The sequence below is a fragment of the Macaca nemestrina genome, chromosome 2 (genome assembly GCF_043159975.1).
Source record: "Macaca nemestrina isolate mMacNem1 chromosome 2, mMacNem.hap1, whole genome shotgun sequence".
Classification (NCBI taxonomy): Eukaryota; Metazoa; Chordata; class Mammalia; order Primates; family Cercopithecidae; genus Macaca; species Macaca nemestrina.
In genome coordinates this window covers 125912491-125936650 of record NC_092126.1, presented here as the reverse complement: position 1 = coordinate 125936650, position 24160 = coordinate 125912491, and the positions used below count along the sequence as shown (strand labels likewise).

Sequence of the window (24160 nt, the reverse complement as noted above, 5' to 3'; positions counted from 1 at the left end):
CTCCCCTTCTTCATCATCACTGATTTAATTTGTTTCCCTAGAAATAGACCCCAAGACAAGAGTTCTAGTGCAAGTGGTTTACTTGGGAGGTGATCCAGGAAACACTAATAGAGGAATGGGGGGAAAAGATTGAGAAGAAATGCAGCCACTATGGGTAACTGAAGTTTGATTTCTCTGGGAAAATCTGGGAGCCAGTGTAGAACATACTTTTCAATTATTCCTCCTGAGGAGTGAGAGAGCTGGGGTATTTATACTCCAACTGTTTTTTCATTATTGGTCGAGGACAGCTTAGGGGAGAGTAGGCGATGTTAATTCTCCAGCATTTCAGACATGCAGGGTTGATGGGCAAAGCAGACTCCGATCATCACAGAAAGCCCTAAGACAAATAAGTACAAGAACAGCAATGAGAAGTCAAGCCCAGTTGCAATGAAGCAGTAAGAGAGGTGGGCAGGACACCAACATTATCTGCTACAATCATCCCTGCAATCCAGGACAGTCTGTGGTCAATGTTGGTCTAAGAACAGCAAGACAGAATTAGCAGTTCTCCTGCCAGAAGCATTGCCTGGCTAGGCTAGATTTGGAAGGCTCTCAAGGGTGGTGAAATAAATTCCAGCCTTCAATATAGTGGAATACAATGGAGCCAGGAAAAAGAAACAAAGTAGATCTATAAACACTGGTACTGAAAAATGTTCAAGATATATTGCTGATATTTTATTAAGTTAAAAAAATATCAAGAGGCAGACCAGCATTTAAAGAACTCTCCCATTTGTTTTAAAAAAAATAAGCAAATCTATTTATGTGTGTGTATTTTTTTTCAATAAATCAAATGAACAGTTATCATTTTGGCTTCCCAGAATCAAATCCATGGAAACTGAAGGGGAAGGGATGTTCCCTCTCCCGGCCTCTGACAACTAGAATGTGCCTAATAACCAGATGCTCTAGCTCAGAATCTTGACTCTTGAGAGAAGGACCAAAAGGCATGGCAGCATTGAATAACTCTCCCTGGGCCTCGGGATCATTGAGGGGCATCCAGGAACTGGTGAGTGGGCCCAGCAGCAGCAGCCCACGCAGAGTTGCCTTGTGGTTGCTTTTGGCTGTGCCTCACCTCACTGGTCCATTGGTTCCTGATGGAGCCTATGTCCCGGCCTTCAGCCAATTCTGGGAGCTACTGTGTAAACTCCTTTTCTGCTGTCAAGTTCTACTGGTGGGAACTGAGAGCAATGGCTGATGTAGGAAATTAGAAGAAACTAATAAGAGTGGTTATCTCTGGGAAAGGGGATGGCAAACTTCAGATGGAAAGGAGATTTATTTTTCAGTTCAATTTGTGTTTAATGTTATTATTGTTTGATTATTTCAACCCCGTGCATTCTTTCAAATTTAAATTTGAAATGTTTTAATTCTTTCAAATTTAAAACATTTTAAAAGATTGCATTTTAAAGAGCTTTGCTTTTAAAAAGTGTCCTGGTCGGGTGCAGTAGCTCATGCCTGTAATTCCACCACTTTGGGTGGCTGAGGCGGGCGGATGACAGGATCAGGAGTTCGAGACCAGCCTGGACAATATAGTGAAACCCCATCTCTACTAAAAATACAAAAAAAAAAAAAAAATAGCTGGGCATGGTGGCAGGCACCTGTAATCCCACCTACTTGGGAGGCTGAGGCAGGAGAATCGTGTGAACCCTGGAGGCAGAGGTTGCAGTGAGCCGAGATCGTGCCACTGCAATCTAGCACAGGTGACAGTGTGAGACGCCGTCTCAAGGAAAAAAAAAAAAGTGTACCAATAAAGGCGGTACCTGGACAAGAAAAATGTAGAATTAAAGTGTAGTCCTAGCAGCAGACACAGGATGGAAGGTTAAGTATCACCCTCTAACCTCTGCTCAGGTCCTCTTACAAAGAAGAGCTTCTTAACCTGGAGAGTTTGGCTAGGACTCAAGAGGTTCATGAAGTTCAATGGGGGTGGAGACAGGAGGCAGCAAACTACAGTAGCATTTGTAGTATTTGTGACTCTGTGACCAATGGAAATCTCTATCACATTACAGTTGTTATGATTTCTGAGTGGTCAGTGCTTCTAAATTACCTTAATTATTAGATCTGCCACTAGATCTTATTTCATGCATTAGGAAAAAAGCATACCAAAGAGCTATCTGCACTCCCTTGTTTATTGTAGCATTATTCACAAAATCTAAGGTATGGAATCCACCTTAGTGCCCAGAAATAGATATATGGATAAAGAAAATTGGTGTCTATATAAATGGAAGACTCCTTAGCCTTTGAAAAAAAGGAAATTCTGTCATTTGTAACAGCATGGATGAACTCAGAGGATATTATGCTAAATGAAATAAGCCAGGCACAGAAAGACAAATACTGTGTGATCTCACTTATGTGTGGAATCTAAAAAACTCAAATTCATGGAAGCAGAGAGTAGAGCAATGGTTACCAGGAACAAGGGGTAGGGAATGCAGACAGATATTCTTCAAAGGGTACAAAGTTTCAGTTAGGCAACATGAATAAGTTTAAAATCTAATTTAAAAAAAAAGAAAGAAGCATATATATCACAGTATCACACATTTATTTTTTAAGATTTTGATAGCTACATTATTAATATGATTGATATCTTTTAAAAGCCTATATATTTTATCTTATTCATTTAAAAGCATTATTCTGGGCAAGGCATGGTGGCTCACACCTGTAATTCCATTACTTTCGGAGGCTGAGACAGGAGGATCACTTGAGGCCAGGAGTTGAAGACCACCCTAGTCAGCATAGCATGACCCCATTTCTACAAAAAAAATTTAAAATTAGCCTGGCGTGGTGGTATACACCTGTAGTCTCAGCTATGTAGGAGGCTGAGGTGGGAAGATTGCTTGAGCCCAGGAGTTTGAGGCTGCAACAAGCTAAGATTGCATCATTGCACTGAGCCACGGAGGGAGACCCTATCTCTAAAATGATAATAACAAAATTTTTAAAAATGAAAGCATTATTCTGAGAAGGGGTCTGCAGGCTTACTGGACTGCCAGTGGGGTCCATGGTGTAGTGCCTGTGTGCACACACACAGAAAACTTGAGAGCATCTGCCAAAGCTCTTCATCTTTCTCTTCCTCATCTCACTTTTTGCTTTATCCATTGACTCTTATCCTAATTTATTTACCTATAAAGTAGCAAAAGTGTCCTTTTCTTCTTCTTTCTTTCTTTCTTTTTTTTTTTTTTTTTTTTTTTTTTTTTGTACAAAGCACATAAGCTGTATGCTTTTATTTTCTTTGTTTGTTTTTAGCAACAGGTCTCACTCTGTCACCCAGGCTGGAGTGCAGCAGTGCAACCATAGCTGACTGAAGCCTCGAACTCTGGGCTCAAGAGATCCTCCCATCTCAGCCTCCTGAATAGCTAGGATTACAGGTGTATTCACTGTGTCTGGCCTACTTTGACATTTTTGAAAGAAAGTCAAACCATCAAACTGGCCGTAACAATTCAACAAATGATAGTCTCTGGTTTATTGTTTGAGGATATTAATAGGTCATATTTTTGTGTTTCTTGGAAGGATGAAACTGTGAATGGATGAAATTAGTGGTTATGAGCAAGGAGGGGGACAGGGTGGTCTCAACTGGCTAGCTATGAGTTTCCACTCTGCCATTCAAATAAACATGTGGCCTTAGACTAATCACTAATACCCACCAAACCTCACTTACTTCGTCTGAAGAGGAGGATAACCAGTCCACTTGCTTTATAGGGTCACATTGTTGATACACTAATAACAATCATTGCACATGATTACCATACCCACAGGTGCAGAAACCAGTAACAGTGATTGCCTCTGGGGAAAAAGAGACTAGAGATTTGAGGTGGAAGGGAGACCTGATTTTCATTACATATTACATTACATTGTTTGAATTCAATTAGAGTTAGCGATTATTATTATTGCATCCAAGAAAAAGTGAGGAAACACAAAACTTTAATCTACTAATAGCCCCATAGTTAATCAGTATTCATTATTTACTCCTTTATGCTAAGTGAAAACTTAATTTCATCTACAAACAGAAATCAAAAGAGAATACCTACCACAGCAAACTCTGTTAAATAAGCCGATGCTCAAAGTTAATTAAACAATAAGGTCTTGATCGGCTTTCCTTTGATTCTCCTAGCAAGCCCTTATTCATAGAATGTTAAGTTCCTCCTGTACATTACTTTGTACCACTTCCACTCCCAAGGAACCTATGGAGGTGTGGGTGGGACAGTCTGGGAAGACTTCCTTCTCTTCAGTTAAAAACTTAGCACCTTTTAAAATATTAGTAAGGGCCAGGTGCAGTGGCTCACACCTGTAATCCCAGCACTTTGGGAGGCCGAGGCAGGTGAATCACTTGAGTTCAGAGACCAGCCTGGCCAACGTGGTGAAACCCTGTCTCTACTAAAAATACAAAAATTAGCCAAGCATGGTGGCGGGCACCTGTAGTCCCAGCTAGTCGCACCACTGTATTCCAGCCTGGGCAACAGAGTGAGACTCCATCTCAAAAAAGGAAAAGGAAAAAAATAAAAGTAAAAAATAAAATATTATTAAGGAGAATGAAAGCACCAGCATACAAATTCTGGAACCGAAGAAAATGGAAAGTCAGTCAGCCTGTTAGTTACCAACAGTGACTAAAAATTTTGATTTGCACTGAGCATTGTCTACAGGACTGTGGGGAAAAGGTCTATGTATTTAAACTAACATGAAGTTTGTCCTGTCCTTCAACACTGAACACACATATGGGGAGAAAAGCAGTTGTACAAAATACACTGCTATAAGCTGAGTGCAAGGGTGTACATGCTAGAAATATAAAGAAAAGAGAGCAAAATTCTTTGAGTCATTTGATGCATCAAGAAACCAAGCATAACTACGGCCCAGGTGATGAATGACACTGCAAGGACCAAAGCTGAACCAGACAGACCCCTGTTCTCCAGGAGTTCACAGGCCAGGGGGCTTAAATGGCAGTTTTATTTGCAAAGGAATGTTCAAAAGGGGTGGTGGAAAGAAGGACAGCATCCTAAGAAATGAGCCTTTAAAATTGCCAACACCACATGGATGCTGTCAGCAAAATATAGACTGGGGAGACTCTACATGACAAACATCCTGATTTTCTCAAGAAGTAAATTGCAAGGACAAAAAATGAAAATAAAAAATAAAATAAATAAATGGAGAGAGAAATCTATAAATTAAAAGAGACTTAAAAGGCAGAACAACAAATCATAATATGTGAACCTTATCTGCACCATAATCTAAACAAAGGATTTTTTTTTTAATACTTTAAGTTCTAGGGTACATGTGCATAACGTGCAGGTTTGTTACATATGTATAGTTGTGCCATGTTGGTGTGCTGCACCCATCAACTCGTCAGCACCCATCAACTCGTCCTTTACATCAGGTATAACTCCCAATGCAATCCCTCCCCCCTCCCCCGTCCCCATGATAGGCCCCGGTGTGTGATGTTCCCCTTCCCGAGTCCAACTGATCTCATTGTTCAGTTCCCACCTATGAGTGAGAGCATGCGGTGTTTGGTTTTCTGTTCTTGCGATAGTTTGCTGAGAATGATGGTTTCCAGCTGCATCCATGTCCCTACAAAGGACACAAACTCATCCTTTTTTATGGCTGCATAGTATTCCATGGTGTATATATGCTACATTTTCTTCATCCAGTCTGTCACCGATGGACATTTGGGTTGATTCCAAGTCTTTGCTATTGTGAATAGTGCCGCAATAAACATATGTGTGCATGTGTCTTTATAGCAGCATGATTTATAATCCTTTGGGTGTATACCCAGTAATGGGATGGCTGGGTCATATGGTACTTCTAGTTCTAGATCCTTGAGGAATCGCCATACTGTTTTCCACAATGGTTGAACTAGTTTACAATCCCACCAACAGTGTAAAAGTGTTCCTATTTCTCCACATCCTCTCCAGCACCTGTTGTTTCCTGACTTTTTAATGATTGCCATTCTAACTGGTGTGAGATGGTATCTCATTGTGGTTTTGATTTGCATTTCTCTGATGGCCAGTGATGATGAGCATTTTTTCATGTGTCTGTTGGCTGTATGAATGTCTTCTTTTGAGAAATGTCTGTTCATATCACAAAGGATTTTTAAATTATGACATTTATTTTAAAAATTGGAAATGTGAACACTATTTGATGATGTTAAAGAATTATTGTATTTTAGGTGATGGTCTTTAAATAATGTATGGATAACAAAGTATTATGTCTGGGGCTTGCTTTAAAATAATATGAGGAGGAAATAGATAGATATGTAAATGAATCAGGATTGGCCATGGATTGATCTTATTGGGGCTCGGTGATGGTATACGGGTTCATGATATTAGTCTGTGCTTCTTTTGTATATATTTGAAATTCCTCATAATAAGATTTGGTTATTTTTAAATCACAACAAGAGATACAGCAGAAATCAGAGTAGCAACAACAAACATGCAGTTCTCTGGTTACATGGGAGCTCAAATTCAGCACAAAAGTCTAGCTCGTGCAGGTAAATAATCCTCCTGTTTGTACCTTCTCTTCTATTTGTGGCGTATGGGCAGGACCCCTCTTCTCATTTCTAGTACTTCCTTTGGCTAGAGCTCCTGATTCTTTTTCTAGGCTTGGTAGTCATGGTGAGAGGTTTGCACTGGCCCAGCTGTTCTCATGAGTGTCCTCCCTTTTGGCCAGTCAGGCTGCATTTGTAAAACATCTGGCCAAGGCCAGAACCCAGTTGTTTGGGAGCCCTTTGGAAGAGACACAGACCACCATGGCCTCATTAGCCCCGGGCTCCTGCTCACTGGGCTCAAGTTCAGGTGGCCAGATGAGCACCCACGAGCAAGATGTAGAACACAAGGTCTAGAAAGCGTAGAGGAGCCAGACATGGTGGCTCATGCCTGTAATCCTAGCACTTTGGGAGGCCAAGGCAGGGGGATCACTTGAGGTCAGGAGTTTGAGACCAGCCTGGCCAACATGGTGAAACCCCATTTCTACTAAAAATACAAAAATTAGCTGGGTGTGGTGGCACACACCTGTAATCCCAGTTATTCGCCAGGCTGAGGCAGGAGAAGTGCTTGAACCTGGGAGGCGGAGGTTGCAGTGAGTTGAGATCATGCCACTGTACTCCAGTCTGGGCAACAGAGGCAGACTCTGTCAGAAAGAAAAGAAAAGAACGAAAATAAGAAGAAGAGGAAGGAAGGAAGGAAGGAAGGAAGGAAGGAAGGAAGGAAGGAAGGAAGGAAGGAAGGAAGGAAGGAAGGAAGGAAGGAAGGAAGGGAGGGAGGGAGGAAAGAAGGAAGGAAGGGTAGAGAGTCAGCAGCCCATTTTCTGACTAGGGGGTTCTCAAGAGCAGGGAAGTGAGAAGGCTTCTCAAGAAAATGTTCAAAGCCTAAAGCAATCTGTAACCATCTGCATGCCAAAAGGGATGTGACACTGGTCTCCTTTTTCTCTGGATGCTTCTCTCTCTGGATGTCTTTTCCCACATGTCTTTCTCTTTTCTGTTACCTAGGTGTGCACTGTTCTTTCTACATTCTAAGTTCTCTGTAATTTGGCAGCCAAGTCTGCCCTGGGTAGGAATATACGGGCAGAAACAGCAATAAGAAACCATTTGGAGTCTATCAAATTGGTAAGGGTTTTTTTTTTTTTTTTTTAAATACAGAGTCTCGCTCTGTTACCCAGGCTGGAGTGCAGTGGTGTGATCTTGGCTCACTGCAACCTCTGCCTCCTGGGTTCAAGCAATTCTCCTGTCTCAGCCTCCTGAGTAAGTGGGATTACAGGTGACCGCCACCATGCCCAGCTAATTTTTTGTATTCTTAGTAGAGTTTCACCAGTTGTATTTTTAGTAGGTTTCACCATGTTGGCCAGGCCGGTCTCGAACTCCCAACCTCAGGTGATCTGCCCACCTCCGCCTCCCAAAGTGCTGGGATTACAGATGTGAGCCATTGAGCCCAGTCTTTTGTTTTGTTTTGGTTTTTAGACAGGGTCTTCTCTGACACCCAGGCTGGATTGCGGTGGCGCAATCTTTGCTCACAGCAACCACCACCTCCCAGGCTCAAGCAATGGGAAGGATTTTTTAAAAGATTATACCTAGAATTTGTGAAGGTACTGGGAACAGGGAATTGTCACGTCCTGCAGACTGGAGCGGGACTAAATATGTATCCCCTTTCTGAAGGGCAGTTTGTCAGTTGGTATCTAAAGCTTTAAAAATGTGCATATCTTTTACCATAGTAATTCTGCTTCTGGGAATTTGTCCTACAGGATTAGCTATGCACAAAATTCATGTGTGAGAATGTTCCTGATGGAACTCTTGCAAAAAAATTGTAAACAGCTTAAATATCTAATGACAAAGGACTAACTCACATGAAAGACATATAGTGAAGTGCTACAGAGACATTAAAATAATGTCTTAGTAGCATATTTAAAGCATGGGAAAATATTCTATATTGCTGTATTAAATGGAAAAGCAGATTATAAAGCAGCATGTATCATATGATGTCATCTTGTAAATGCATAGAAAGAATATACACCAAAGACTTGTCTGTGGTTTCTGGGTGGTAGGATTTGTGCAATTTTAATTTCTCTTCTTTGTAATTCTCTACTTTTCCCAAAATTTCTCCATCGATTACTTTTTAAATCAGAAAAAAACCCACCTTATTTACAAAATCAAATAAAAGTAAAGAACAGAATAAGAATTTGTTTGCCCTCTTCTTTCCTCTCCTCCTCTAGTCAGCCTGAACAACCATTGTTATAAAAAATAGTTGTTATAACCACAACAGTGAATACTCTGTTTTGTATTGGCCAGCTACAAGTGCTAAGATCCTTCTGTGCATTTTCTTTTAGTCCTCACCTATGATGAAGCAGATATTTCTCTCCTGTCAAAGATGTGAAACTCAGCCTTGCAGAGAGGTTTACTAACTTGCCTGTGAACACACAGAACGGACAAGCCAGGCTTCTATCTTGATCTGATTGCAGAAGCCACACTGCCTCAAAGACACTTAGCCCTACAAAGCCCAGAAAGGAGTTTTATGTTGTGTCATAACGTTTTAAGAAATGCCTTGCTCCAAGGAGACCCAAGTTCCACCCAGGCCAGAAATCTGTCTCTAGAAAAAGCACCAAGCAATGAGCTGCCAAAGGGTGAATCTACCCACACATCATGGAAATGCCTGCAGAAAGTCATTATTTGTGATTTTAGCCTGTAACTTCTGCTGGAGTGAGAAGTTTTGAAAATTTGTTAACCTTACTGCCAGGGAATTCTTTGGGTTTATTTCTGGTTGCTTGTACTTTTTTTAACTCCACCCTTTTTGAGAGTCTTATATCACCCCACCATGCCCATCATCCATTCTCCAATACTCCAATAACAGCAAATAGCTGGTTTACAGAGGATACTTATGCATTCCTATTGGTTGAATGATGGAATGTAAGTTCCATGAGGGCAGGGTTTGTGTCTATCTCAGGAAGCACTGTTTTGTATGGCATCTAGATGGTGCCCAGTATAGAAAGGCTTAAGATAGCTAAAGGCTCAAGATGGCTAACTAATGAATGAATTATATTGCCTTAGGTCCTATCTCCTCTCAATTTTTGGGGACAAGAATTATCTTTTTCATTTATGTGAATTGGAGCACCAGCTCTTACCTTTTGCTTTCCCCCACCTTAATTGCTTTAGCTGTAGGTTCTTGGTATCTTTCTTGAAGTGCGGAAGTCGGGTTTGTAACCTGTGTCCCTGGCAGGATTCACCATGGGTTTGCACAAAGGGATTGTCAAGTATTTGGTTTGGTTTCTGTGTTCCAAGGCTTTTTCTTGCTAAAATAAACTTCCCCACCCTCTCCCAGAGCAAAATTGCCAGTTCTGCTAACTGGGTCACTTGCCAAGGAGCCAAGATTTTGTCTTTTTTCCCCTGGTCTTGTCTAGGGCCAAGACCCAGTGAGTTGAGCTCTAAGGACTTGCCAAGGCTTTCTATTAATGCCAGTTCCTACAAACATCCCAGACCCTGTCCTCCTGACCTCAACCAGATCCTCCACCTCCAAAGGCAACCTGCTAGTGTCTCTGGAAAGTTTGAGGCAGTCTCTAGCCTGAAGTCATTCACCTAGAACCCCGGGGCAAGGGGTACAGATTCAAGTTCACAGCTGCCACTCCTCTGCTGAGGTTGTGGGTGAGAAGAATGCTGCAAATGAGCTCCCTTGATTAAGCATTCTTGAGCTTATTGCAGGTTCCCTGAGAAGCTGGATTAACTGCCTGGCTCCAAAGACAACTGTGTTAGAAGTCTGGATGCAGCTTGTTTTTAAAAGTCTAGATGAGAGGCCAATTAATTGATGTGGTTGTCTGGTCCAGAGAAAGAAATTAAAAGAGCATAACTCAAGAGGGAGGTGAGGAGTAGTGTCTCTTTGGGGAATTGAGGGATGGGAGCAAGTCAAACTAACTCCGCTAATTTAACAGATATATAGATATTATAATATGTATATAGAAATATAAATAAGTATATTTAACAGATAGTTAGAAAAGTATACAAATAGTAAGTGTACACAGTTTGATGAACATTCACAAACCAGAATCCAGATCGGGAAACACACCTTTCTCAGTACCCCCAGAATTCCCTCTCTTCTGTCCCCAAATGTTGCCTATTTTGAATGGAATCATGCAGTACCAAGTATTTGGATCTGGCTGCTTTTGCTCAACATTATTTTTGAAACTCATTCATGAAGTTGAGTGTAGCAGTAGTTTGTTGATTCTTATTGATGTATAGTATTTAATTTTGTGAGTATACCGCTATTTATGGGTTCCACTCTTGACGGTTATTCAGTCAATTTCCAATTTAGGGCTATTACAAATAGTGCTTCTGTAAACATTCTAGTACATGTCTTTTGGTGAATACGGGTACTCATTTCTGTTTGGTATATACTTAGGAGTGGTGTTGCTGGGTCATAAATAATGCAAACACTCAACCATAGTAGATACCGCCATGCAGTTTTCCAAAGCGTTTGTCCCTATTTCCATTCCACCAGCAGCACAAGCCAGTTGTTTAGTTTTGGGTTTTTAGCATGGTGCTTAGGAGTACACCTCTGAAAACCTCTTACCAGTTACACGAGCTTTGACATGCTACCCAGCTTCCAAGAGCCTCAACTTTCACATTTGTATGATGGAGATACCTATTATATACACTGGCTTCACAGGATGATGTTGAGGACTGACTAGGGTGGGTATTAAACTTAGTGCTGTGACATGCAATAGGCCCTCAGTAATAAGTAACCATCTACTAATTGCTACCCTAGATTCATCCCCAAAGAGGGAGAGTCTGTGTGTGTGATGAAGGCAGCAATGGAAGCAGAAAGAAGAGATTGATTCCTTTTTTGATTGATTGATGGGCTCTTCGCAGTAATTTAGAGTTCTCATTTTGTCTTCACCTAAGTCAGACTATAAACTCCCGGGTGGAGCGTCAGGGATCTTTACCCAGGTAAAGAAAAGATGGGATTCGACTGAGAGCTCCAGAGATGCGGGCAAGAGAGAACTTTTCCGTTTGCCGGTACACACGAGAAGTTCTTATCAAAGCCAAACAAAACAAACAAACAAAACAGAGCTGAGAGATTCGCTTGCAAAGCGATCACACGCTTCAGGTTCTTATTCAATGCACCATCCAACTCAGATCCACATTGCCTGGCAAACTTACAGAAGTTGGGGGAAGTCTGAAATCGGTTTCCCTCACCCCTGTACCCCTTCCGGTCCCTTTTCCCTGCCGGCTTAACTCCTGCTCTCAGCACTTAACGCTAATACCTTTGGGCAGGCTCCACCGCGGAGTTTAACCAGCTGCCAAGTTAAATAACGCGGAGGATCCTAAGCCGTCTTCCCAGGGAGTCGGAAACCGACATCTCTCAACTACGCAGGGCCAGTCAGTCACCAAAACGCCTTTTAATTTCAAACATGCATACACGTGTGTGTGTTATATCATATATAAAAATATATCATCATCGTTCTCTTTAAACGATTATTTCCTTTGGGTTGCACACCAAAATCGCGTAGCAAGTGGAAAACCCAGGTAGGCGAGACGACTTCCTTCCCTCACTGCGCCTTACAAAATGACACGTCTGCTGGCAAATTGCTGCACGCGGGTATTGGATCAGATTCCTAATTAAATAGCATTTCTAGCGATGAGTTGTCGATAGTATACAAGTATATACATACGTACATACATATAAACAATATGCATATATATGATTTGCATATATATGTTTGTGAATATTATATATGCATCCAGGGCAGAGAGGAGAGCACTAAGCTTGCACGGATAGACTGCAGATCTGCTCTTTTAGGAGAGTTCTTCTGGCCTAGAAGTGTATACGCTGCCCAGATTTTCGAAGACTCAGCGAATGTCCTCTGATGTGATCGCGGAGGGAGTTGGGAGGATCCTGGAAATCATGATAGGTTTGCACCACCGCCCCTCCCCCTACGCCCCCGCCCCGGGCTGCAAAGCCGGTTGCCCCTGGCTAATAGGCGCCTTTCCTGCTCCAGGGTGAAAACTAGTCTGTGGTGCATTGAGATTTGCAAACCAGTCCCTGAATGCCAGGGGCGCTGCAAAACAGCCGCCGGGTGCAGTGGGCCGGGCGCTCGGCCACCCTGGCTGCGATCATCGCAGCCTCCCAAAGGATGCGGGCAGATGCAGACGGCTCTGGCCCATCTGTCCCTAAAGGCCTGGGACTGTGCTCGCGTGCTCCGCGAGGGTACCCGAAACCTGGGAGCTCTCCGGCGCTCCCGGCCTCCGGTATCTGGGGCTCTTTGTCTCCCGACAACACTAATCCTGAGAACAAGGCGCACCGAAGGCGGAGGCCCGGGTGCTTTGGACAAGCCCGCCACGGGCAAGCCAGTTCGAATGTTTTCAATAAAATGCTTCCTGGGGAAAAAAGAGAGGATAGCAAAAGAATTTCTCTTCAGAAGTTAATCTATTTTCAGCAGCGGTTAAGCGCGGCACCAAGTAAATCAGATTCTAAATGTTCCTTTGGAAAGAAGGAAGAAAAGGAAGGGAGGAAGGAAGGAGAGCTGGAGGGAAGAAGGAGGGAGGGAGGAAGGGAACAGGAAAAGATATCCCTTAAACCATAAAGTTTGTTTGTTTCAGGGTTGGTTTTCCCCCCCACCCCCCCAAAAAAAAATGTCAGGAAGGAGCGGAGTCCCCAGTGCCTGTGTTTCCCCAAACTCGGGAGCCGCGAGCAAGCCTTCTCCCTCCAAGCTGCTCTGCCTCCTGGGGAAATGGCATACATCGGGCGATGTGTTATGTATTGCAACCAGATGAGAAACTAATAACGGTTTTTAAAATAATAGTGCCCCTTGTCATCCAGAACCAAGATATGCATGCCACCGGGGCTGAAATTGGAACACCTTTTTGGAGTGGAAATGCTTGCCTTTTTCTTCCGTGGTGCAAACGTGTGAGCTTTTTGCGCAATAAAGGGATTTTCTTCTGAGGTTGTCTACACCGCAAGAAGGCATCTGCTAATTTGTCCTAAAGTGAGGGCGATTTCTGGCATTTTTTTAAAAATGTTTTTTAAATAAAAGTCATCGTTACAGTGCTTCGGGTTAGTGACCATAAAATGGCCAGAGGGAAGGGGCGGGAGGAGAGGCTCAGCTCTAGCCGCGCCAGTCATATTTAATATGCTTCCCATAAGAGAAGCTCCTGTAAAATCAATAGAGAGCCGCCAGCTGTGCTTAAACCTGCGATTTCAATTAAAACACTGCGCTCCAGTCCTTGAGGTTGGGCCCGGATCCCCAGTCAGTGGTGTGCGGGTTGGCCAGGGCGCGGCGTCGCACCGCCGCGGATTCCAGAGGTCGCCTACCGGGTCAGACCCCGCAGAGCCGCGGATGCGCCGGGCCTCGGTGTCCTGCTCTTCGGCGTGTGAAGGACAGAGGCCGCCGAGGGGCCTCGGGCCTAACTCTGATGGTGTGTTTCCCTACCGCCGCCGGGAGTTTGAGGCCCAACCTAGGGCCAGATGGCGAAGAAGCCAAAGCATCCAGCTCTCGGCTGAGGCGCTCCGAATGAAATAGGCCTGGGGCTGAGGCCTCGGGCTGGGGAAGGCGCCAAGGTGGATTCGGGTCCGGCGGCCGTGCGTGACAGGCTGCAGCCCACGAATCGGACGGCCACAGGCTTGGGTGCCCGGGATTACACAGGGCATCCTAGGACTCCTGCCCTGGAGCGGAGCGCGTGCTGCGGCCTAGTAGGCCTCGCTTGGGCCGCCACCGCGTGCCTCCCGGTCAGGCGGTTTGCTGGGTCCTACTCTTGACCCGAAGGCATCAACACCTCCAGCGTGGAGCTTGTGTACCTGTTGCGTTGGGAAAGAGACTGGGACTTCCAGAATGTCACCATAGCCTCAGCCCACTTCTACTGGAAAATCGTGCTTTGAGGGACAGACTTCTTGGGGAGGGAGGGATAAGATGACTTTATTTTCCGTAAATGAATGCACATCCCTGAAACATCTGCTTAGCCCTGGAGCCCCAAGTTGCCCTTCATGTCGAGTTATTTTGGATTTTCCTTTACTGAAAATGTGTAGGTGGAAAAAATGTCACCCCAAATCCCACAGAACCCTTCCACCAACTCCCTAAAACTGTGAACTTTTAATTTCTGTAGTTGTCCCTCTTAAAAAAAAAAAAAGGAAAGAAAAAGAAAGAAAGAAAAGAAAAAGAAAGCCTAGCCTTAAAGCAAACAAACAAAAAAAGATGCTGTATATAAGAATGAATTTGGAGGATTTGGGGACAGCGAACGGAAATCTCAGCACTCCCTCCACCATGCGCCACATTTCCCCAGTCCTCTATTATTCTGCCTGAAATCATCTCGTTTACAGAAAATATTTGTTTGCACTATTAGTTGGTACTGGAGTTAATTACTCAATGTGTTAACGTGAAGTAATATGTATAAAAGTAGGATCAGTGTTTATTGTGTGGGTGAGCTGTTGAGCGGTGCTTGAATAAACTGCAATTAGGGTTAGATAGAGATTAATTAACATGTGAGTGGCAAGGTGTAAAATAGTTTCCAACCCTCCACTTCAATATAATCTGCAGGCGAGGGAAGGAGAAGTTTGTGGAAGCTAATTAAATACTTTCATAAAAGCCAGTGTATTCACCCAACATTTGGAAAGAGAGGCACATTAGGGGCAACTTGTTTTTACCCAAATGTTTTCTTTCTGTGGAGGTAGCACTCCTTTGTGATGCTGGAGAGAGAGAGAAAGATGGCTTATGCAGCCACAAAAAGCGATAGAAATGGCAAGGCAGGTTCATGGGAAGCCCTTGGAAGTCTTTCAGCCTGATGAAGCTTTCAAACCAGCAGATCTTTCGAGCTGCTGCAGAGAGCAACAATTACCCAATTTGGAAAAAGGGTTGGGGTGCAGTACTTGTGGCAAACGGGATCCACAGGAGAGTCGGGATAGAAAATCGGGTCTTGAGATGCTGCAGGTGTATTGATATTGTTTCAATGTTGGGGTGAGTTGGTTTGTTTCATGTTTGGTGGGAGGAGGGAGTAATCTGTGCTCTTGTGTTCACATTAACATAGGGATGGGGGTACCCTGGGTCTGGAATTCTGTCTCTCTGAACATCTTCTAAATTAAATGGGCTATATGGAAATGATCTCCTCCAGATGAGCAAGGCTCTTGGCTTAGAAATCTGGTAGTTTGGGGAGGGGGTGGGAGGGTGATGTTACGGGAACAGACTTAGGATTGTGGAATTTAGGGGCAGTTTCAGAGTTTGGCAGGGTGAGAGCATTAGCCTATTGCAGTCCACCTCCAAGCCACTTTCCCTCAGGGACCTCTCTCTGTTCCCTCTCTTTTCTTTCCAAGTACACCTTTCCTTTTCCTTACCTGCTATGTCCAAATCCTGTCTAAAATTACACCTCAAAGGAGCGGCAACTGGATGGGTGAGTAGAAGGAAAGAGACGTTTTGAAGGGAAAAAGGGAATGATTTGCCTGAAGTTAAAACTAGAGCTTTTCTGCCCCGTTCCTTAACGTTCTCCAGGGATGTTTCGCAGCACGGAGGGCCCTAGGACGGGATACTCAGCCCCCCTCAAGACTTGTTCCTGGGTGAAGAAACAGAGGGTTTACCTCTACCACCACTTTCTCTGGCTTCACATGATCGTGTGTCTTTGGAGATGGAATTCACTATCAAACCCTGTTTGCTCATATTATACCCACCGTAATCCTCTTAAACTGTGGTTGAGGCTACAAAGCTCGTGGTCTTGCAAAAGCTGGCTAGCAAGATATAATTGTCCCGCGAACAAAACCGGCCAAAACTTTTCAAAAAACTCCTGCACCCCTCCTCCCCCTTTCCTAAACCTAATTCTCTCGCTCGCTCTCTTGCTAGCCACCACCATCCCCCTCCATAAGAACCCTCAGCCTCGACCACTTTTGTTGTCGCCAAGAGCACCCGGCCTGTTGAAAGTGCTGGAGCGTCTTTGAGCAGTTTGTTGTGATACGCAGGTGGAATGGTCTGCAAACAGATGAATTCAGCCCCTCCAAACCAAGCGCGGAGCGCGCTGCTTTTGTGCGCCAGGCACAAAACGCTGAATTCCTCCGAACTTACTTGGGGCCTGTCTGGAAAAGGGTCTTTTCTTCCCTCTGCTTGTACCTCTGGCCACACTAAGTCTCTGCCCGCTCCCCTTCAGGCCCCCTCCCTCTCCTCTCTGATAATCCTTCTCTTTATTTTAGAAAAACACAAAACCCGGTTCCACGCGGTGCTTTAGTGGCTAAAAGTGAAAGAGCTGCCTTGGCAGAATTCAGCTCTATGAATCACTTCGGAAAATTGGTTCGACTGAATGGCCTTAGGAGGAAAAACGTTTTAATAGGATCCAGGGGAGGTTCTGCTGTTTCAATCTGCTCCTTAAACAGGTGGAGATTGGACGTTCTCAATTATACAAACAGTAAGTACCCATCAGCTGGGAGAGCTGCCCTCCGAATCCTTCCCGCACGCAGCCCTAAACCAGAAGCAGAACCCGGCTTTGCCTCAGAAACCCGATCATAAATCAACAATTCTGATCTATTAGGATCTCCAAAAGTCTTCCACCTCTTGGTTTAGTCTTCCCCAGCCTCAGACTCAGAGCCGGCCATAAAGCCGGAGGCGCACCTGCGCTGCGCGGATGCCCCCGAGATCCCTGCGCGCGGCCTTGCTCTCCGTGACGCTTCGGGGTCGTAGTTAGGCAGTAGGAGCTCTCTCCCGACCTCCGACGCCAGCCAAGGCGAGCTCATTGCTTTTGCATAAATTAATATTTCCCCATTAACAAGTTCCCCCCTCCAAACGCGGCGCCCGCGTCCATGCGCCACATCCTAATGAGGTAATTATCATTTGCGCGTGTTCGGGGCTGGCGCCGGTTCCGTGGGTAAATGGCAGTTTATTAGCACGATGCCCAGCTCGGCTGCGGAGGGCTAAGGGATACTTCGGCTACTAGACTGACACCCAGGGGCCCTTTGGGGGCGCCGCGTCCGGGACCCTCCGCCCTCCCCGCGTCCCCCAAACCTGCAGGCCTCCAAAGTTGTGAATCACGCACGGAACTCTGCCTAGGTTTGGGTTTGGGTCCCCCCCCCTTTCCTTCCACCGGCAAAACCATCACGATTCCTCCCCCTCCCCCTCCCGTCTCTTCCCTCTTTCCCGATTCGCAAACCGCTCGCACTTTCCCGAGGGGAGCGCGGGCGCCAGTTGCCTCCTTTTAAAGTTTGAGGGGCGGTGGTGGCGGCGGCCGGCAGGAGCGGGGGAACACAGGGGCCGCTACGGGAGCCGCGCCGCCGCCCATGTCATTCCACTTCAAGTGACTTCATGTGATGTCAGCTGAATGTAAAAGACAGTGATCTCACGCGGAGGGGAAGATGTTTGCCATCAAAATGTGACAGAAGAGACACGCTGCATGGCTCGGAACGCATCTCCTTGGTGGTGGGGGAAAGAGGTAAATGCGAGGTGGCTCTCCGGTCCTCTTTAACTTTGCCCCTTCACTGTCCAGCTCCCAGCACGCGTGGCAGAGGCCTGGGTCCAGGGAAGGGCTCAGGGGGGTTAATTTGAGACTCTTTTCTCACCGCCCCCCCCCCTTTTCTTTTGTAAACCCTCCCCCTTCTTCCCCTTTTCAAAGTCCCAGGGCAGGGTCTGGTGGGTTCCTTTGCGCGCCGGGTTAATGGGCGGTAATTTGGTACCCTTGGGTGCACTTTGTTTTGCCCTCGTTCATTTGAATGCAAATGGGTGACCCGGGCCCGACTAGGTGCTTATTAAATTGCAGTTTTCCCCCCTGCCTTTTCCGGAATGCAGACTTAGAGGAGAGAGGCTGCGCCCTGGCCCAGCCTGGCTCGGCTCAGCTCCGCGCGCCATGGCAAGCTCGGCTTCCCTGGAGACCATGGTGCCCCCGGCCTGCCCGCGCGCCGGAGCGTCGCCTGCCACTTCCAAGACACTGGCCTTTTCCATCGAGCGCATCATGGCCAAGACGTCGGAGCCCCGCGCGCCCTTTGAGCCCCGGCCTGGAGCGCTAGAGGCGGACGGCAGCCAGGGCAAGAAACTGCTCAACCTCTGCTCGCCGCTGCCCTGTATGATCCCCCTCCAGCCCCTAGGCTACGAGGTGCCGTCAAAGACACTGCTCAGTTACTCCGAGCTCTGGAAAAGCAGCCTCCGGGCGGGCGGCGGCGGAGGCGGCGGCGGTGGCGGCGGCGGCGGGGGGGCCCCAGTGTGCGGCGCCAGCGGCTTGTGCAAAACCAACTGTGGCGTGTGCTGCAAGGCCGAGCTGGGCCTGGCGCCGTCTGCGCTGCCCGCGGGCAGGGTCATCAAGCCGCAGGTCATCAACCAGGCTGTGGGGCTGCCGGGCAGCGGCTCGCTCTACTACTTCAACTACCTGGACTCGACCGCGTACCCGCCGTCTGAGCTCCTCAGCGGCCACCTCTTCCCGTCTGGCCTCCTCAATGCGCAGGCCCCCGCCGCCCTGGCTGCTCACCCCAAGCTCTTTCTGCTGGAGAACGCCAAGCTGGCCGGCTTGGCTGCGGACAAGTTCCCCCATCCGGCTCCCTATCCCCATAAGGAGCGCTTGCCGGCGCCACTGGAGCAGGTACTGAAGGAGAACTCGGCCCTGACTGCCGAGCGCGGAGGCGTCAAGGGCCACAGCAAGCTGCCAGGGGGCTCCGCAGATGGCAAGCCCAAAAACTTCACCTGCGAGGTGTGCGGCAAGGTGAGGCCCAGGGTTCGGGGAGCCGGGAGGGGTGACCGGCGGCGGCGGCTTCCTTGGGGCAGCCTGGAATGCCCTTCTTCAAGCTGCGGAGCTCCCCAGTAGTTGACTACCCAAATTGGGAGCCTAGTTGGGCCTCAGTTTCCTATTCTGTAAAATGGGGATGCCCTTGTCAGCGGTCACACAGTATCGGTGTAAGCAGGAGTTTGGGAAGCACTTTCCAAACTGAAAAAGGCTCTGGTTTCTGAAGGGAGTATTGGTTGGGGGAGGTAGGCTGTGGTCCCCCTGGGACTGATTGTAGGCCCTCGGACAGACGCACCACATAGGCCCCCCATGTCTTCCCATAGGTGTTTAATGCTCACTATAACCTCACCCGCCACATGCCGGTCCACACCGGAGCCAGACCGTTCGTGTGCAAAGTCTGCGGCAAAGGCTTTCGCCAGGCCAGCACGCTCTGCAGGCACAAAATTATCCACACCCAGGTACGTGGCCCCCGGGGTCGGGCCCAGCCCTCGCGCAACCCCCAGAATCTTAGTGATAACACTGGGGATAGGATGGCCAAAGATTATCCCTTACCCTCTAGGGTTGAGTGGGGGAAGGGGGTGTCCCTTCCAGGTGTTCCCGAGGTGGCTTCTGGGCCAGGATCTTGGCCTTACTGTGTGCTCGCCCCTCTCCGCAGGAAAAGCCGCATAAATGCAACCAGTGCGGCAAAGCCTTCAACCGCAGCTCCACGCTCAACACGCATATCCGCATCCACGCGGGCTACAAGCCCTTCGTCTGCGAATTTTGCGGCAAAGGCTTTCACCAAAAAGGTAACGTGCCGGGCGAGGCCATCTCTTCTCACCTCACCTCAAGACTTGGGTCGCGGCTGGCTGGCAGGAAGGCAAAGAGGGATCTGGAGAGAGAAGGCGAAAGCTGCAGGCGCGGGTGCAGCATTTCTTTAGAATCGGGTTGTGCCTGGTGTAGGGGGAAGCTCTCCTAGCGGGGTTAGTAGACCACGCTGTATGCAGGCTGGGTGCACAGAGAGACTCGAATTCGAGAGGTGGGAAGGAAGTACGGAGACAGAGGGAAGGGATGTAGGAAAAGGAGATGGTATTGCCCTATAGAAAAGGGTTCCGTTTGTATCTGGGACTTCCCTTTCAAATGAAAAAATATTGGAGGCAAAATAACCCTCCCGGGAACAATTTAAGACTGGGGGAAACCGGTATGATCCTTGCCCCGGCTCGGATTTTCCAAGGCACTTTTGGATCTCCAGGTGGTAGTTGGGGGGCGAGAAAGAAGTAACTTTAAAAATAAGAAGAGGAAAAAAAAAAAAAAAAAAGGACGAAGCCCGGGTTCGTGCGAATTTCTTCTAGCGAGGCATCAGCCAGGAGAAGGACTCGGTGCGTCTCTGGGCTACGCAAAAGTTTCCCGGCCGGCGGAGCGCTGCGGGAGGGACGCTGCACCAGCCTCTGTGGCCCGCAGAGCAGGAGCGCAGAGCGGCTCTGCGGGACTCAGTCTCGGTCTTGTCGGGAGAGCACCCGGCTTGACGCTTACGAAGTTTGACAACTTCTGCACTCAAAGAGGTCGCGCCCGCCTAGCCAAGCGTCGCCTTTTTTGAGCAGGCACCTGGGCTGCCCCTGGGACGCCCGCCTCTTCCTCCCCACCATTCTACTCCATACCCCCACGTTTTTTGTTCTTGATCTCTTGTAGGGAACTACAAGAACCACAAGCTGACCCACAGCGGCGAGAAGCAGTACAAATGTACCATCTGCAACAAGGCCTTCCACCAGGTCTACAACCTAACCTTCCATATGCACACCCACAACGACAAGAAGCCTTTCACGTGCGCCACTTGCGGCAAAGGGTTTTGCAGAAACTTTGACTTAAAGAAACATGTGCGCAAACTCCACGACAGCGTGGGCCCTGCTGCCCCCTCCGCAAAGGACCTGACTAGGACAGTGCAGAGCTGAGAGCTACTGCCTTGCCCTCCCTTCCCTCCCTGTACCACCTGAAAACAGATCACACATATAAACTTATTTCTAAAATTAAAAGAAAAAAAAAAAACTATAGCAGAGAGGCTAAAATCTATTTATCGAAACCAGCATATTTTTGGAAAGCTAAATGTTTCCTCGATGACTGGCAGCAAACTCGTGGCCCCCACCTTTGTACATTCAGGAAACTTATTTAAATCCAGTGCGCCGAAACGTATTTAATTCCAGGCCTCCGCTTCTCCTGGGGCAGCCAGTTTTAACCCCAGCCTGTCACCGTGAGCGCCCCAGAAGAGCGCGGCGCCCCTAACCATCTTTATACAGCCATGTAAATCCTCCTGTACAAGCGAACACGGAATATATACGTATATAACTCAATAAACAGAATCATTAGTGCGCGTTTTTTTCCCCCTCTCCCCTCGCGGCGAGGTCAGCTCAGCAACCCCAAAGAACGAAAAGGAATTAGGCATTTATAGCATTTCCTTCCTAACTGCACCAACTTTGGGGTGCTGGGGCCAGGGTTGAGGCCAAACCGGTGTTCTTGCTGCGCTTGTGTGCTAAGGCCCCCAGGAGTGAGGGCGAGCAGGCCTACGTCGGCCTACAGCAGGTGCCAAGTTTTTATTTGGTGACTGTTCAGACGCTTGGGATTCTGGGTGTTGCCTTATTTGGGTAAGCAAATTCAAAGAAAAGGGTTAAAAGCGACTGGGTGTTAGGGAGCAGCTTTTGGGAACGTCCTTGAGCAAAGCGCCACGCCCCGTGAGGGTAAGTGGTCTACGCCCTACCCCACCGGAGCGCTTCTGGGCACGTCCCCTTCTCCCGGAGACCTAAGGAGGGCAACCACCGCTCCCAATCTCCCGTGGCGGCAAGAACTGGAGGGTAAGGGTCCCCCAGCCCAGCCAGAGCCTCGGGGCTCACTGGCCTGCGCTCTCGGTCTGGGGCGGGCCTCCCGGTGCCGAGAGCCCTGCCGCCGGAGGGCGCGCCCTGGCTCCCAGAGCTCGCTGCCGCCGCCGCCGCCGCCGCCGCCGCCGCCGCCGCCTCCTGGGTCCTGATTACCGCTCCGTTAGCCCATTTCCTGAATAGCTATCTCTGCCGCCGAGCACGCTGATGAAATGATCTCACGCTTGCTTTCTAAGTAATGACCCAAATTAAGAGAGAAAACAGAGACCCTTCAAACAGCATTACATTAATCATCTAATCATTCCCAGGAGGGGGCCGGCCGCCGCCGCCCCGTTTGATCCGAATCTGGATAATCAAGAGCTCGGATTACTGGCGCGTCGCGCCGGGCCTCCCCCCACACACACTTTTAATATCCGCGCGGCGATTCAGCCCACGTCTTTTGGAACAATGTTCCCCAGCGCCAGGAGGAAGTGCGGCGCGGGGCCCGGGAGTGCGCTTCCACGCAACCTCCCCATTGAGGGGGCGAGTATGACTGGGAGCTGACCCCACGCGGATTTCCACTGCGGGAGGCGACTATCTGGAGGGAAAGATGCTTAACGCAAAGGGCACCCCCTCACTCCCTCAAGTAACTCGGAAAGTGATTCGAGTGCGGGTTTCCCAAACACCTGGTATACAGTAGGCGCTCAGTGCTGAGCGTGCCAGTGGTTTCCACGAGCGAAAACCCTGTCATCTCCCGGGGGCTTGCTCTATGTCAGGAACTTAACACACATCCTCTCCAACGGTGACTATAACCCTCAAGCTGGGCGTGATTATTCCCACTCTACAGACGGAGAAATAGAGGCAGAGACGAACTATGTGACATGCCTGGGGTCACCAGGCTTGGTAGAGCAAGGATTCGAACTCCGGGGGTTTTAGGAGGCCTAAGCTTCAATGGAGGAAGAATCTTGGGGTTGGGGCTCGGAGAAAGACGCTCTGGGGCAGGGTGGAGGTTCTGTCCCGGTCAGCCAACGGTTCTGTCCCCGCCCGCCGCCCAATTCGCGGACCCATTGCGCGGGGAAGGAGAATTGTCGATTTTGTTTGCACAGAGGACGGCGACAGCTTCCTCAGGCTGTCGCGGGGGTATTTTTAGTACCTCCGATTCAGAAATAGGAACGCGTACATTAGAATTCCATTTCCTGAAAGGAGAGCGTCCTCGTTTTTTTGTATTCCTCCCCTCCTCCCCTCAAGTCTAGGAAGACGCAGCCAGGGGAGGGGGGAAGAGGAAGCGAGGGGGAATTTAAATGTTAACTCGTTCTGGCTGCAGTTCGCTGAGGGGAGATTGGGACCCAGAGGAATATGCAGATTTAACTCCGAAATCTCGGTGGATGCCACAAACCCCAGGAAACCCCAGGATGGGCGAGGAGGACTTGGCGGCTAAGGATATGAAAATATCGCCTTGCTTTTCCCAGACATCTATCCCTAGGGAGATTGCAGGCCGGTTTAAGGAGTCAGCTCCCTTTCCTTGTCCTCATATAGTACAATAGTGTTTTATTAGCGCTCTCCCCCCCATTATGTATGGGAGATCTTGGGTGTTCTGTGACAGTGCCCTATGACAGCCATGTCAACCAAAATCTTTTCCTTCCTCTGGAGAGGATCCTTTGCAAACGTGGTTCTTGAAGACCAGACAATGACCAGGGCAAGCTCACCTTTTTCTTAAATAGCTCCAAAAACTTTGGGTGAGGGACAGATACCACAAAATTTAATGCAAAGTCTTCTCTTTTAAAAGTTATGGGAAAAGTTGGCCTGCATGTGGAAATCAGGGTCAAGTTCTCTTTAAGAAGGAAAGATAAATAAAAGAGGGAACGCCTGCCCTCCCCACCACCGCCCAGGGATACAACTTCCTAACCTACAAGTGAGAGAACATTCCTTGAAGTTTTCACGGAGACTGGAAGGGTCCCCCATCTCGTAAAACTGGAGAAATTTGCTTCCAGGCTTACAATTCTGAAGAGGGGTGGGGGCGTGCTTGCTTGCAAACTAGGCAGCAAATAATAAAAAACTCATGCGTAGAGGTGGAGGCATTTCTCGCATGGACTGCTCATCTCTGCAGTGGTGGGGGGAGGAACATTAACTGTAGCTCAGGGGTATAACTGAGTAGAGTTTCTTGCACACTTCAACATCC

General features: G+C 47.7%; 1 protein-coding gene across 3 annotated transcripts; it reads left to right on the top strand.

Annotated features, from left to right (window-relative positions):
- Positions 1 to 15324: 15324 nt before the first annotated feature.
- LOC105483156 (FEZ family zinc finger 2) lies at positions 15325 to 21501 on the top strand. 3 transcript variants are annotated; one of them, XM_071092020.1, is made up of 7 exons: positions 15325 to 15435; positions 16653 to 16864; positions 17767 to 17881; positions 18206 to 19138; positions 19483 to 19617; positions 19815 to 19947; positions 20828 to 21501. In XM_071092020.1, the coding sequence occupies exons 3-7, from the start codon at positions 17843 to 17845 to the stop codon at positions 21085 to 21087; spliced, it is 1500 nt and encodes a 499-aa protein (XP_070948121.1). In that variant the 5' UTR covers positions 15325 to 15435; positions 16653 to 16864; positions 17767 to 17842; the 3' UTR covers positions 21088 to 21501. The 3 variants fall into 3 exon arrangements, with proteins under 3 accessions (XP_070948121.1, XP_070948120.1, XP_011742160.1); XM_071092019.1 differs by having other exon boundaries at positions 17621 to 17881; XM_011743858.2 differs by lacking the exons at positions 15325 to 15435; positions 16653 to 16864 and having other exon boundaries at positions 17397 to 17881; positions 18235 to 19138.
- The last annotated feature ends 2659 nt before the right edge of the window (positions 21502 to 24160 follow it).